The sequence below is a fragment of the Monopterus albus genome, unplaced genomic scaffold, assembly GCF_001952655.1.
Source record: "Monopterus albus unplaced genomic scaffold, M_albus_1.0 scaffold105.1, whole genome shotgun sequence".
Classification (NCBI taxonomy): domain Eukaryota; kingdom Metazoa; phylum Chordata; class Actinopteri; order Synbranchiformes; family Synbranchidae; genus Monopterus; species Monopterus albus.
Window position 1 is genome coordinate 1,721,242 of NW_018127985.1, and position 14,657 is coordinate 1,735,898.

General features: G+C 40.3%; 1 protein-coding gene across 1 annotated transcript in view; it reads left to right on the top strand.

Annotated features, from left to right (window-relative positions):
• The first annotated feature begins 6 nt into the window (after positions 1 to 6).
• Positions 7 to 14,657, top strand: part of lmx1al (LIM homeobox transcription factor 1, alpha-like) — a 14,851-nt gene continuing 200 nt past the window's right edge. Inside the window, exons 1-8 of the mRNA XM_020610227.1 lie at positions 7 to 24; positions 1,900 to 1,988; positions 2,681 to 2,870; positions 12,551 to 12,783; positions 13,408 to 13,571; positions 13,749 to 13,826; positions 13,913 to 14,036; positions 14,123 to 14,275. Of these exons, the coding sequence (XP_020465883.1) occupies positions 1,928 to 1,988; positions 2,681 to 2,870; positions 12,551 to 12,783; positions 13,408 to 13,571; positions 13,749 to 13,826; positions 13,913 to 14,036; positions 14,123 to 14,275 (1,003 nt within the window). The 5' untranslated portion in view covers positions 7 to 24; positions 1,900 to 1,927. The remainder of the gene's footprint in view (positions 25 to 1,899; positions 1,989 to 2,680; positions 2,871 to 12,550; positions 12,784 to 13,407; positions 13,572 to 13,748; positions 13,827 to 13,912; positions 14,037 to 14,122; positions 14,276 to 14,657) is intronic.

Below are 14,657 nucleotides of genomic sequence, written 5' to 3' on the forward strand. Positions count from 1 at the left end.
AGCAGGAGTGTGTTTCACCTCAAGGTAGGGTTCCTGTAACTCAGGAACAGGTTGTCAGCGTGGCCAGACTTGTGATTTCCAGATAGGCTGATTGTGTTGCTTGAACTGATATGTTTCTTATTCCCTTGGCAGCGCCAGTTATTCCCCTGTGTAGGTCTAACCGTATTTGGCATATTTTTAAAAATCCTCAGGTAAAAAAAGGTTAAATCACAGTGACCCTGATATCTGATACTTATCTGCTGCTTGGTCTGTTAATATAAACAAATAGATCAAGATAAAGTAGAAGAGAGTCGGTTTTAATACAAGCTGTGTTTAAACTACCGGTTCAGTATCAAACATATTTCCTTAAATATTGTGTGATTTTCATTGTGAGTAATATTTCAGTATGAGTTTGCAGCTGTTCAGTGAGGCCAGTAATCACATCCAGTTGTTGGATCGAAACATAGCAACTCAACTTTGTCATGTTTTTTTTTAGCAGGAGGGCAGACTTGTCTTTTATCAACCTTTTAAAGGAAACTGTCATATCTCGTTATATAAATTCCTGAGAACAAAAAGATTGGCGGTTGCTTTCAAATCGAGATGAACTTCTTAACTGCGCTTTGACGTCAACGTCAAAAATCATTTATTGATCATATTGATCCAAAATCAATAGTATCCTGGCAATTATTTTTCCTCCAGCTCCAGGTTAGCTGCCCAGTAGTTAATTAAATCTTTTTGAACATTTTTATTTCTACAGTCACCATCACGGTTCCAGGCTGTTCTCAACGTGTAACTAATCATCGATACGTTGCACAAATATGTCAGTAATACATTCATCCCACTATTATGTAAAGTGCCAGATCTGATTAGTTGTATTTACATAATTCATTTGTTTTATTTGATGTCATCATTCACTGTGGTAATGCAAATTGCCATATTACAAATATTGCAAATTGCAAATTCAGTAGCCCATTTTATATTTGGGCTGCTAGAGTTTACAAACTTACCCTACAGGCCTCCCAAATGCAATATTAAAAATGAGAATTTAATAAATTTTACGACCAAAACTATCAAAATAAAATGTATTTTGTTAATTGGAATATAACAAAAACACTACACAGTCTGATAAGGCCACTGCAAACAACTAGTGAAGGTGACAGGCTGAAAAACTAAAGATATTAATTGTCAGTATCCTCCTCCAGCTATTTCTTTTTTTCTCGATTGGTCGATTTTTACAAAGACTTTGGTGTAAAATGCCGTCAGCGTCTGTGCCTGCGTCTTCAATCAGTTTTCGTTTGGCATTAATGGAACAGTACACATTAGAATGACTAAAATGATTAGAAGCTAATTAAGTTATTGCAATTTAGGCCTATTTTAATAATGATTTTAACAAAATTGTTTCCAATTTTAGGATTTTTAAAATGGCAACGATACAAATACCTACATTGTTTTAACAATTTCATAATGCCATATGTTTTAATAATTATTTACTTACTACTGTTTTTTTTTTATTAATAATGTAGAATTATTTTTAAAGGGTGAAATGTGAATTTATCCACTGACTAGATTTAGAGGCCTGAACTGATAAGATACCTAATATTAACAAAATAATTAAGCTCTTTCTTTATTTAATATTTTATGTTGTAAGACACATATGGGACGTTTCTTCTATTTTCTATTTTTATTATTGGTATTACCTTAACTGAATTCAAGTTTTGTGTGTGTGTGAATTCACTTTCTTTTTTTTTTGTTGTTGTTGTTTGTTTGTTCTAAATCTAAATTATGGCACCTGTGTCCCCATCACGGTGTGTGCATCGGTCTCTGTGTCTTAGTAAATACCTTGTTTCAAGGGTCAGAGGACTTACTGCAGTGGTCCTGCTGATATCTTAGTTAGAAATGATGCTTTTTGTCCTTCTGTAGCGATCACACTGAGGGAAGGAGAGAAGGGATGAAAACAGAGGAGAGCCAACAGTCCTGTCTGCAGCTGCCTTCCTCCTCAACGCCTTTTGGTGAGCATGTGGCAGTTTGTTGCATAAACGAAATCAGCACCAAGATAATATTACCAAAACACCAAGGCACATTATAAACTTACTTTGTGACTATAAGACCATGAGGAAGAGGCTGATCATCACGTTTATTGACCTCAGAAAACGTAAATCTCCACCAGGATATTTTATGTATGGACAAAAATCCATTACCATTATCAGACAAAAAATATTATGGGACTATTATAGAGGGACACCACTAGTGGAAAAATGTCAAAAACAAAAGTTCCATCTATTTTGATTATGACTGTGTATATATAACAATATGCAGTACATTTATTTGTTGCAACAATGTAATCATGACTTTTAAGGATAGGCTACAACAAGCCCTACACAGTAAAGTAAATTTATATTTGGGGGACTGTTTAATTTTGAGAAGATAGTGGGTCTGCCATACCCGCCTGTCGGGAACAGCGCGCACAGGGCGAACACATGGTCGTAGTGTTTCGTCCTCATAGTAGAGGTCACAGCAGTTGAGCTGTAGCAGGTAAAGTAAATATATATACATTTGTGTCATAACAGCTATTAAAAATGTCGGTCAAGTAAGTTTGTCAAGCGTTTCACTGATGCTCAGCATTTTATTACGTTGGACTTGGATTCATGACCCCAGGATCTTAGATCTCCTGCCTTCGGCCCTGTCTCTATTCTCCCCGCAGGTCCGGAGTACAGGGGAGGGGGTGAGGTGTGTGCGGGCTGCGAGTCTCCCATCGCCGATCGCTTCCTGCTGCGCGTGAACGAGCGCTCCTGGCACGAGACCTGCGTCAAGTGCGCTGTGTGTTTGAGCGCACTCACTGGGACGTGTTACTGCAGGGACCGCCTGCTGTACTGCAAGCACGATTATGAAAAGTAAGAGCCACACACACTCGCATACGCACACACAGTGCACCGAGGCAGTGGCGCGAGAATCATGCTGCTCAAACTTCAACCAATAAAAGTAGAATGATTACACACAGTTAAATATTAATAAGAAACATGCTCATCCACAGGCTGAGAAAAAGAATTAAACGTCCTCTGCATCAAGCAGAAACAAAGCTGTTTTTCAGGATTCATTCTTTTTGCAAACCAGCTCAACTTTCGGACTTTAAATTGCCCATAGGAGTGAGTGTGGGTGTGTGTAGTTGTCTGTCTCTCAGTGTCAGCCCTGTGATAGACTGGTGACCCGTCCAAAGTAGACAAGGCTTCTCAGCCAGTGTCACCGGCCCCCGCCACCCGCTTCAGGATAAGATAATAAATAATGGATGGATGGAACTAAACTTTCTGGGTTAAACTTGTGCTGAAAGTAAAAGCTTAGTAGTCCTAGTCTCACAATAATAGAAATATTCAAGCAAACTACGAGTATCTCAAATATGTACAGTTCATGAAAGATTTACTTCCCAAATAGTGGTGTCTACAGAGGAGAGAGGCTTCTGATGTGAGCCAAACTCAGGTAGAAGAATCGTCACCCCTACCCACACAAGCCAACAGAAAGCCAAATACACAAGCCATGCTGAATTGAAACACAGACTTGTGTTTTCAAGGCATGTATCATAATGTAGTACCTTCACCCTTTCTGTGTTTAGATAGCTATAGCCAAGTTTCAGTGGCATTAATTAGAATGTGGTTGTTCTATAACACAGAAAGAAACAGGACCCTTTATTAGTTATAACTACACTTTTTCTTTTGGTTGGCCAAGTAAAACTGTAAAAAGCAAAAAGTAAAGATAAAAATAACAAAAGATTATGATGAATGTGTCAGAGCTGTAGGGGAGGACTTGCTGAGAGTGAATGGCTGCCATGTTTTACTGTCTACGAACCACTTGTTTATATGAACAAAAGCATAAATGTGAAAATAATCCATTGAAAAAGAAGGTATAACTTACTAACAGTTACTTAGCAAATAATTCTAGATCTTACAGTGATTAAGTACAAGCAGTGTTACAAATGACCCTCGGTTACAGCATTGTATGATTTTGATTAACCTGATATCAGCTCTAACATTTTAGTCAATGCGTTTTACTCATAAAGACATACTGAATATATTTAGCTGGAAATTGTATGTTTTATTGATGTTTTTAGAAAAATGGAAGAAAATTGCAAATACCTCAATCACTGCTATAGTATAAAGCCTTCAAATTGAAAATCCATGTTTGTCAATATGCACAAGGGGAGTGTGCACAAAATCTTTCCTCGAACCTACATAGCTCTAGTTTAAATTGTAGTCAAAGGCCCCAAAGTTTGTTTCTGTCAGGCTGAAATCAAATTTTAGAATTTAATATTTCATTCCAATTGTACCAAGACAAAATATCAAAAGTAAATGCGAAAAGGAAAAACATGTGACGCAGATGCAAAACACTAAAATGACGATCAAGCGACGCTCTGGAACAAACAGATATAGAATATAATGTTGTCAGACAGTGTGTCAAAATGGTTTGTTCATCTGTGAAGCCACTTAAGGGAATTTAATGGGCTAATAAGGTTTCAGACCGTTCACTGTCACAGTTTTTATGTGGAGAAACATAGGAGCCCTCGTTTCATCCCTAGGAATCCTAATATTTTATAGATGACAGCTGGAGATTTAAAGTCTATTCAGAGACAAGTGTTTGTTTTAAGACACTGTTTCCATATATTGTTTATCATCACAATCGTAACTGAATTAATAACATTTAAACCTGATATTTCCTGCTTCGTAGAGATGCGATGAATAGCACAAACACATTATACCACATTATACACATTATACCTGCTTTGTCTCTTGTTTTTTGTTGTGCGAATACCTGCTTTGTCTCTTGTTTTTTGTTTGATGATTCATTTTTGGGGCTGTACCTTGTATGTGTGTGTGTTTTGTTCTGGTTGTCTGGTGTGTGTCACGGTCAGTGGGTGTGTCTGCACTGGGAGCTCCAGGGGTAGAAGGCTGAAGGACGAGCCTGCAGCTTGTTATCACTGTTTTGAAAAGTGTCAGACGGCATCCAGCAACACAGACTCTCCCACTGTACCTGACATCTGGAGGAGAGAGCGCGTGAAAGCCAGAGAGAGAATGGAGCTAGCTGATGAAAGTCCCACTGTGTGACGTTTAGCTGGAAAAATGAGTGGGAAACGTGGAGGCAATAGCTTATCATGAATGAAGCACTGGGTTCATTTTCAGTGATGGAATGAATAAGTGTTTTTGTTCTCCTTGTGTAATGACTGTAATTGCAGATCCAAATTAATAGTCAGTGGCTCATTCACGCCGGTGTTGATTCAGCCCCCTATACATTGCATATGCATAGTTGCCTTGTTGTGTGAGTCGCTGTCAGACTTGGCACACAGTGCTGCCTGTGACCTTCAGCAGATCAGCAACAATGTCTCCTTGTTTTCCCTGCAGTCTGTCCATCAGCACCCTCCCTCCCATCTAGAGCAGGTGTGTGCATTGTAACCGCCTACCCTGTCCAAGAATTTGGAACATGCATAAGAATTTTTGGGGGTTTTCATACAGTCATTAGGGGTATGCTTATTTTTTATTAAGCCTTCCAGTTTAGTTGCCTGACGTCTCTACACATTAATATGAACATTTCTGCATGTCAAGTATTAAATTATTATATACCTGCTGAAAGATGTATGGATGAAATGGATGCATGGTAAGATGGCATTGTGCAGGCTTTTCAGTTCCAGGTCTTCTTTATGCAGCATATCTGGCTTGTCCAGATATTTTTAATTCATCCTTAGTCCAGCACACACAGACAGAGGAGTCAGATGTCTCCTCCCTGACTCTTTCACAGTATGAGCAGCCAGCCACACTGTACATTGCTCATCTCTTTGCATGGGCTTGTTTTCGGCATCTAAGTATAAATATAAATAAATGCACAATGTGTTTTAGGGGACAACGTGATGCAGATGCAGAACACTAAAATGACAATCAAGCAAAGCTCTAGAACAGACAGATATAGAATATAATGATGTCCGACATATCTTTATATTTTTTGTAATTGTTCCTATGATGTAAAAAAAAAAAAAAAACCCATGTATCAACATGTAAATAATCTATCAATTCAAATGAGAAAACATCATTTTAGGATTCTTTGCTTTGAAATTAATCTAAATTGATTATTCCGATGCTCAAACAGCAGATTTTGTTATGGTGAAGCATGTAACCCTAATCCAAACATAACACTATGTAGAACTATATAAAATACTGATTCATTTATGAGCTGTGACTAAGTTCAGTGTCTGAAGCTTCAGGTAATTAATAAGAATTCACCCTACTGACACATCCTCTCTTTGTGGAGGGGGGGACAGTATGCCTTCAGTCTCAAGTTCCCCTGGTCTCAATCTGTTATGGAAATAAGGGGATTTAGAAACAATAAAGTCAAGTGCATCTTGTGGATTTTTCTTGTGGATTTATTTTTGTTTCAAAACCTCAAGAAATTCTCTTAAACTCTAAACTATTATGGACCAGATGTTCTGCATGAAGCTGTCGAATAACTTAAGAGATGAGACTTCCTTCCACACTCAATATTCCCATAGTGTCTAGTTAACTGCCAAGATGGGCACAAAAATACAAACATGGATAAAAGATTTTTCAACGAGGTTTAAGTAGTAATGAGCAAAATCTGAATTACTTTAAATGAAAGATATAGGAGGATGACAATCAAAGCTGATGAGCAGATGGCCTTGCACAAATAAAGTACATACCCTCAATATCCTTACACACAGGCTCAGCATTGTGATTCCTTGCCAAACTGAACAGTATAGGTCCAGTATTTGCTGGCCAATAGTGGTGGGGCCATACAGGATGGAGGGCAGTCTGCTAGGCCTGCAAGCTCACTTGTAACCTCCATAAAGGTACTGTAGCTTCAGTCCTGTGGAAAGCGAGTCTCCCAGGTGGATATTCACTAAACCATGAGCTTTTGTGGGGTGGAGCAGGCACCGATTAGGGAGGGCACCAAGACTGCATTTGGGTTTACAAAAGCCTCTGGCTGCAGACAGAGAGAGGGATACCCCACTGCCAAAGTTCTGGAATCTCCCATGGCTGACCAGGTAGCCTGATGTGAGTCTAATGGTCTGACAGAGTGTCGGCTCAGGTTACAGTGCAGTACTGCTTTAAAACACTGAGACAAGATGCATCTTCTACCCCTCTTCTTCCCTGTATACCCCGACACCCCACGCACCATTTCTCTCCCTGTCTCTCTATCTGTTACCTCATTCATCACTGTCTGCTTTGTAATAATATTTCTCTATTCCAAACCTCATTTCCTTCCTCTGAGATTGATAGCAGCGATGACACCAAACAGTTTATCTCCCCGTTTATCCCTTGTTTTCTCTTAATCGGCCCCCCAGCGCCTCTTTGTGTCTCGGGATCGGAATGGGAGGAGGTGCAGGGAGGCTGATTGGGTACAATGCTAATTACCCAGCATTCTGTGGCTGTCTTATGATGACAGGTCTGAAACTGGGCTGCAGGGAAATAGTATTAGAGAGAATTATGCAATGACATGACAGAGAGATGAGAAATCCTTCTTCCTATCAGCTTGCACCTTAACTCTTCACTGGCAATTAATGAATTACTTTTATTAAAGAACCCTGAATGCTGAAACTATTATCAACATAAAAGATCTGCTCAAACAAATTAGAAAAAACTAATTTCTGTAACCACGCAAATTGTTTATCTGTTCACTTTTTGAAATGTTCATGTCTCAGACTGGAGAGAAGACGAAGCAGAGCATGGTTTTGTTTGTAGTGCTCACAGAAATGACAAATAAATGTATAGATGACAGTTTAAAAACAACAGCAACATGTCATTGGAGAAACAAAACTGTCAAACAGTTCTGTTCATACAATGTTTCTGAAAGGAAAGTTTGTGGTTCAGTGTAGTTTTACATAACTCATGGCTGCACTGACGGCTCAGACTTGTACAGTACAGTGAGAGGCTCCAAACAATACCTGGACATAGTCCTGGATATTCAGACCCCCCCGCCCCCAAGGAGTCTTATATTAGCTAACCGTGCAGCTCAACAGATGATGGTTAGACATGTGTCACAAGGAAGAAAAGCAGGGATGGGTGAGTTTTATTGTTCTGATGGCGAGCTGTTCGAGAACAATCAGGCGAAATCTCAATGATGAAGAAAGGGTTCAAAATGAGCTAAAAAAAATTTAAAGACAAGGAGAGTTTTAGGAGGGAACAGTCACAGGAAGGGGCAGATTTTTGTCAGGGTGTATGGGGGTGGGGGGGTGGGGGGATATTGCCACTGTTTTTGAATAATGTGAGATGAGACCCCATCATCTTTCCTCCCCCACAACAATTTTACAACAGACAGCTAATAAATGTTTCATGGCAGAACAAGCTGCTCGCCTCGGCTTTATTAAATCTGAGATAATAAAAGCAGAGAGGGAGAGGAAAAAAGAGATAGAGAACAGGGGGTCGCACCAGAGAGGGAGAGATAGGGAGATCAGCGTAGACTTTTCTCAAATCGACTGGCTGTATCTCCTGTTTCTGGGGCAACGAGTCCCGTTGTCCCTCACCACCCCCTCCTTGCTGCTTCCCGCTCCGCCAGAGACAGACAGGAAATGAGAAACGGGCAGACAGGATATTGCGTTCTGGTGGCCTGGGGATTAACTGTTTTATCTAAACTAACACACACGCCCACTCGCTCACACACGCACAAACACACATCTATATCCTCACACATAGCGTTGATTCTTGGTAGCATCAGGTGTAGATCATGCACACCCAGAGACACATACCATGAGGACCATCCTGCAGGTTTTTAGCTGTTACTTTACACAGTTACATTACATTAGGACTTGAATGTTAGAGGCATCAGTGCGAGCGATTCATAGTAAGAGTCATGACATGTACGTGTATAACCTTTACATTGGCTGAGTGCTTTTGCAGAAATGCCTCTAAAAATCTCTTGTGTGCTCTGCAGGCCATCGTGGTCATTAGATAACAACTATTACATGGCTTCTTACAAATTTTGGAGAAGGTTCATTGAGGAAGAAGACTTTATGATGTTACTTTACTGATGCACAAATGGCAGCATCTGTCTGTTTTATTGATGTTTGTATCGAGGCACCTTATCTGCGTTTACACAAACTGTGCATATTTGTGTTTATGTGTGCATGTGACTGTGTGTGTGTGTGTGTGTGTGCATGTGTGACTGTACTATACATGTACTCTCTATATATATACATGTGTGTATTTGTGTGTGTGAGTGTGAGTGAGTGAGCGGTGGCAGGGATAGCGAGTATCGTGGGGAATGCTGGGAGATTTTAATAACACAGAAGCAGTGCGGGGAGATTTAATAAAAGGAGATGATGTGATTACTGAACCCTGGCTCTGAGCCATTTTGCTTCACAGAGCAATATCCGCCAAAAGTGCGCGCACACACATCCCCACACACACAAATCTGTGAAATGGATACTAAACAGAATACAACTTAAAAGTAATATTGTTGCATATAATTTTGTTTTTTGTTTTTTGTTTTTTTGCAACTAACACATGAGGCCCTTGATGTACCTTCATTTTCAGGAAATCTAAAAGCACATATTTGTGCGTCACACACTGGTCATTCTGAAACCACTGTGTGTGGGAAACACAAGCTGTTAGATGAATACCTCAGCTTATTATATGTTTGGAGATAGAAATGCATCTATAGGTTAGAAATCATAATGAGTGATGGTGGTATGTCTGTGATGAGCCACAGTCCTCTCCAAGTTGGGCTCTTCTGGGCTTTCTTATATACAACTGATCCAAGCCTAGAATTAATATAAGCAACCCCGTACCTGTATAAATATTCATCAATTAGGAAAGAAAGCACAGCAACTGTAATTGCTGTGAGAGACATACATATTTATGCAACGATTGTGTTGCGGTCCAGACAATGTTGTTCTTGTCAGAGCTCATAGGCAAAACAATGCCACATGACACAGCTTAGGAAGATGACAACAATTCTGTTATTCTGTTTGTATGCCTTGGATCTACAATAAAGCAAGAAGTAAAGAGTTGATTATACCCACCTAATTCTTACAGCACCTAACCTTTGTCTGCCTCTCTACATTTGATCTCATAATCAGTGAGCTTGTAATTAGCCATGCCCCCTAACCCCTCCAAAATCCACTACACTTCACAAGAAGTTGCCTGCAGCCAAACTTGCTAAGGTTTTGTAGATCACAAGCTCTCAGTGCTGACTGTTCTGTTTTTTGTCTACACTTGATGTGCTATCCTTTGTAATCCTGTATCTATTAAGAATATAAAGAAAAGCCCTCAAAGCCAAAAACAGTCACCTTCAAAATATATTTTCTGAAAGGTTTAAGTTTTAATTTTAATTTCAGTGATACTTTTTGCATCAAAATTGAAATGCTTTGCAAGAACAAGCTTCTCTGTATGTCATGCAAATATATAGAGATTTTTACACTCAGGCAAGAGTCTATATTTATTATTTTTATGTATTTATTCATTTTCTTAGAAGTAAAAAATTTGCTTGATGAGTAAAAATCTTGTAAAAATGAAAAGGTACAGCATTCAGACACACTGGAAAAGGTACATATAATAACTAGTACCCAAGCATAAAAATTAGAGTGTGTGGGCATGTCTGACAAGATTGTTTAAATTTGGTGTGAAAGCTAAATGTATCTCCTTCATGTGACTGCTCTTTAACCATTATGTCCTTAGTGATTTAGTGGAAGCTACACCCTGGTCAGGGCCAGTGTGAATGATACTTCTATTAGAGGGATTAGACTGATCTCCTTACAGACCCCCCTCTGTGGCAGTTGCCCCAAGTTGCCTTCATTTGCCATGTTGAGTAAATTCCTACTGTGCTTTGTACACCCCGATTAGGGAATGTGGGACTTAACCAGCTACATCATCAGTCTTATGTCAAGCAATCCTGTGACAATTATGTACTGTTGTGTTTTGTTCACAGTGAAAGGAAGACTTTAGGCTGCCGAAGTGTTTTGATGGCGAGTGAAGCTGCACAGAGCGGGAGGGGGATTGCTCTCCTTTGTGCAATAGATGCCAAATATTATGACTAGGATCTAGTTTCTTGTATATATTTTACCTTAAAGTATCTTTCTAAGCTGCAGTGTGACGTTTCTATGGGAGAATAGGTTGAGCAACATTTAGTTTAAAAGGTCCTCTCACAATAGGTGTGTGTAACGCTGCTAATGGGGACACTTGTTTTTGCATTATGATTGTAAATTAGTGACACTGTCATTTGGGGAATTTGGAGCGCACGTGGCAGATGGATTGAGAAAGATTAGGTGTAGCAGCTGTGTTTGGGACAGAATCACAGATTAGGAGCTCTAATGTGCAGACCTGGCTCCTTCTTTACACTCCAGATTTGGGCAGTAACACCTTCCTATCACTCAGTCAGGGAGCTTCAGCACTTTTTCTCTGACCTTTCCTCCCCTGTCCCTTTCCCTGTCATCATCCCTTCTTTCTTATAAAGGTTTATGTTTGTTTTGGTGACCTTTCTCCTTTTTACACATATCCTTTGGCTGCCCAGTAATTCTTCCTGTTGAAGTGATATTCTTATGATCCGGGGTATTTGTGCCATTTTCTGATTGTAGGTGTGTTGCATCATCAGCATGATGATGGGTGCTGGTTTGGTGAATGTGGGTAACTAGCCAGTATCAGACTAGGCATACTGAAACTTGGTGGGTGTGTGCAAATGTCTGTGTGCATATGTATGTGTGTGTGAGCGTCTGTGTTTCTGTGTGTTATGTGTGTTTTAGTGTGCATAAGTGAGAGGAGAGAGATTAACCCCATGCTATCCCCAATCCCTGGTTATGAGTTTACAGCGTCTGTCTGGCCATTGCACTGTTTAAACAACAATCTAATTAATCCTGTCTTTATTAGTTTCAGTGAACTGGGGAGGCAGGCTGGGAGGGCATGAGGGAGAACTGGGAATGCTGGCAGAAAATACTAGGGCGGGAGGGGGAGGAAACTGAGTGCGAGAGCAGGGATTTGAAAGGAATTTAATGGCAGAGACTTAGGCACTGTGAATGGAAATAAGGATGTGAAGAGATGGTGAGGCAGGAGAGAAAGTGCAGGACTATAACTTCTCACAGGAGGAGAGATGAAGGGACAAAAGAAGGAAAATGGTCTTGGGGAAAAGCAATGGAGTTGAGAACGGCTCTGTATTAAGCTTTATATATAATTTTAAATCAGTCCTTTACGATTACGGGTGATATATGGATGGACCCTGTCAAACCGATCTCAATATTTAAAGGTATGACTATTGAAAGACTCACAACAAGCAGCTCTCTTATCATAAGATAACTACTGCCATCTACTGTTACGATGAAGAAAAGAAAAATACAATATAAAAATGCCAACTACTGTAATTCCACTCAGCAGATGTTCACCTTGTTACTCTGTGAGTTGGGTAATGTTCATACAACCTTTAATTAAGAGACTATGCTAATCTTCAGAATCATTGGGGCTGAGGGTGAATGTGTTAGAGTTCCTTTGTCTGTGTCTCCATCTTTAATTACTTCACCTTTTTCTGCACTCTATGACACAATATATGTAGGTATCTTTTAAACCAATGTCTGTGTCACTTGGTGTGTCTCCAGGTTGTTCGTAAGGAAGTGCAGCGCCTGTCTGCAGGTGATCGGACGTTCAGAGCTGATAATGCGCGTGCTAGGACAGGTGTACCATCTGGGCTGCTTCAGCTGCTGTGAGTGTGAACGCCGGCTGCAGAGAGGTGATGAGTTTGTGCTGAAAGAAGGCCAGCTGCTTTGCCGTATGGACTATGAAAAGGAGAGGGAAATGCTAGCTGCTATCAGTCCTACACCGACTGAATCAGGTAAAGTAGGTTAGTTACAAGTTAAAAGTCAATTCAAAGGTCGCCTGTCTTTTCTGCATACATCTTAGAGAAATTCATTTTCTATTACATTAATACATTCAGATAGATATTTTCAGCAGTGAGCAGCTCCTGAAGGGCAATTAGGAGTTTAAGCGGCTCAAGTCTCAGGCTTCTCCCTTGTTCAATGAATAGGAAATATGCAGTGAACCGGATCTCAGGCACCGAGTGGGTTACTGACTCAGTGACCAATGAGATATTGATATTGACATACCACATAACTGTTTGGCACAACAGTACATCATAGCTTGGTTTTTAAATAAAGTTTATGGCATTTGTCATTTTTAGATGATGTTCCTTGTGTTTGTATAGCAGAAGTGTGCTGATATCTGGCCTCTGAAGACAGTCTGCAAAGGTGCTCAGTGGTTTTCACAAGGCTGCAGTATCTGGAGCTTACCTCCAGTGCACTGGCACACACTGGCACTGAACAGCCTCAAAATGGTTTTGCTTCTTCAGCAGCTCTCTAGGGGCCACAGCTCACAACCACTTCTGAGGCCCATATGGCATTTTCACGTTGGACTTTTTGTTATTTTATTTTTATTTATTTGTTCTGCTAACCTTTTGCAGTGAAAAGTGAGGATGAGGACGGTGGAGGGGGCTCTGGTGGGGGGAAGGGTGGTGATGAAGGAAAAGAGCACAAGCGTTCAAAGCGGCCACGCACTATCTTGACCACTCAGCAGCGCCGCGCTTTCAAGGCCTCCTTTGAAGTGTCTGCTAAGCCTTGCCGCAAGGTGAGTGGACCAGCTTGTTTTATCAATGGAAATGCATGACAGAAAACACTCCCTTTCCTTAAAACCATCATTGTTCTTGCATATCTTTATTATTCTATATTGTAGTTCACGTCAATCTGTGTTTCACACTGTAATGCTTGTATTTTAAAAATAATGGAATGAAAAATCCTCTCATAGGTGAGAGAGACACTGGCTGCAGAGACTGGGCTGACAGTACGAGTTGTGCAGGTGTGGTTTCAAAACCAGAGAGCCAAGGTTAGACTTGACATATTTTGTGAAGAATTCATTATGTCTCACACACTGACATGCTCAACAAAAAAGCACGTGTTTTGGTGTTTCAGATGAAAAAGATAGCTCGCCGACAGCAGCAACAGCAGCAGCAGCAGCAGCAGGAACAGGAGAAGCTAGGAGGAACCAGGAGAGGACCAAGCAGAGGGGGCCGCCAGAGCAATGATGACAGCGAGGGTAAGAGCCTAAAGTGCCGACAAAGAATCAAGAAGAAGACTAGACTATTTAATGTTGTGACTAAAGGGGGTTTCAACTTCTCACAGATGGTTCTAGTACCCATGGCATGGATGGGATGCTGGGATATCCTCTGCCACGTCAGCAACTTCTCACCCTGGACCCCAACATTTATGGCGGAGAGCCGTTTAGGCACGGCCTGACACCACCTCAGCTGAACAGCGAGCAGCTGCACTCCTACGGTAAAACAGAAAGCTGCAAATTCACAAGACTCAAAATGAAAATTTTGTTATTATTTTCCCTATAATCATGACAGTCAAAGCAACAATACAGCAAGTAGCTGCAGTAAATGTTGACTTCCTCCCAAACTGCTGAGTTCATTGGTTCCTTTTACACTGTACTCTAATAGCTGGACCACTCAGTATTTTATCATTGCTTATTCAGAGCTTTGGGTTATGTTGCATTAGTTATAGGAGAATGTTTGAAGTTTCTAATAAAGAAGAATAAATGTAAAGAAAAGGTTGAGTTAAAACTATGAAGGCTGACTTCCTCTGTTTTAGGTCTGTTAGCTTAATTTGTGCCTATTTTCATATTCTTTTCAGATGTTCTGTTTTCTGGTACTAA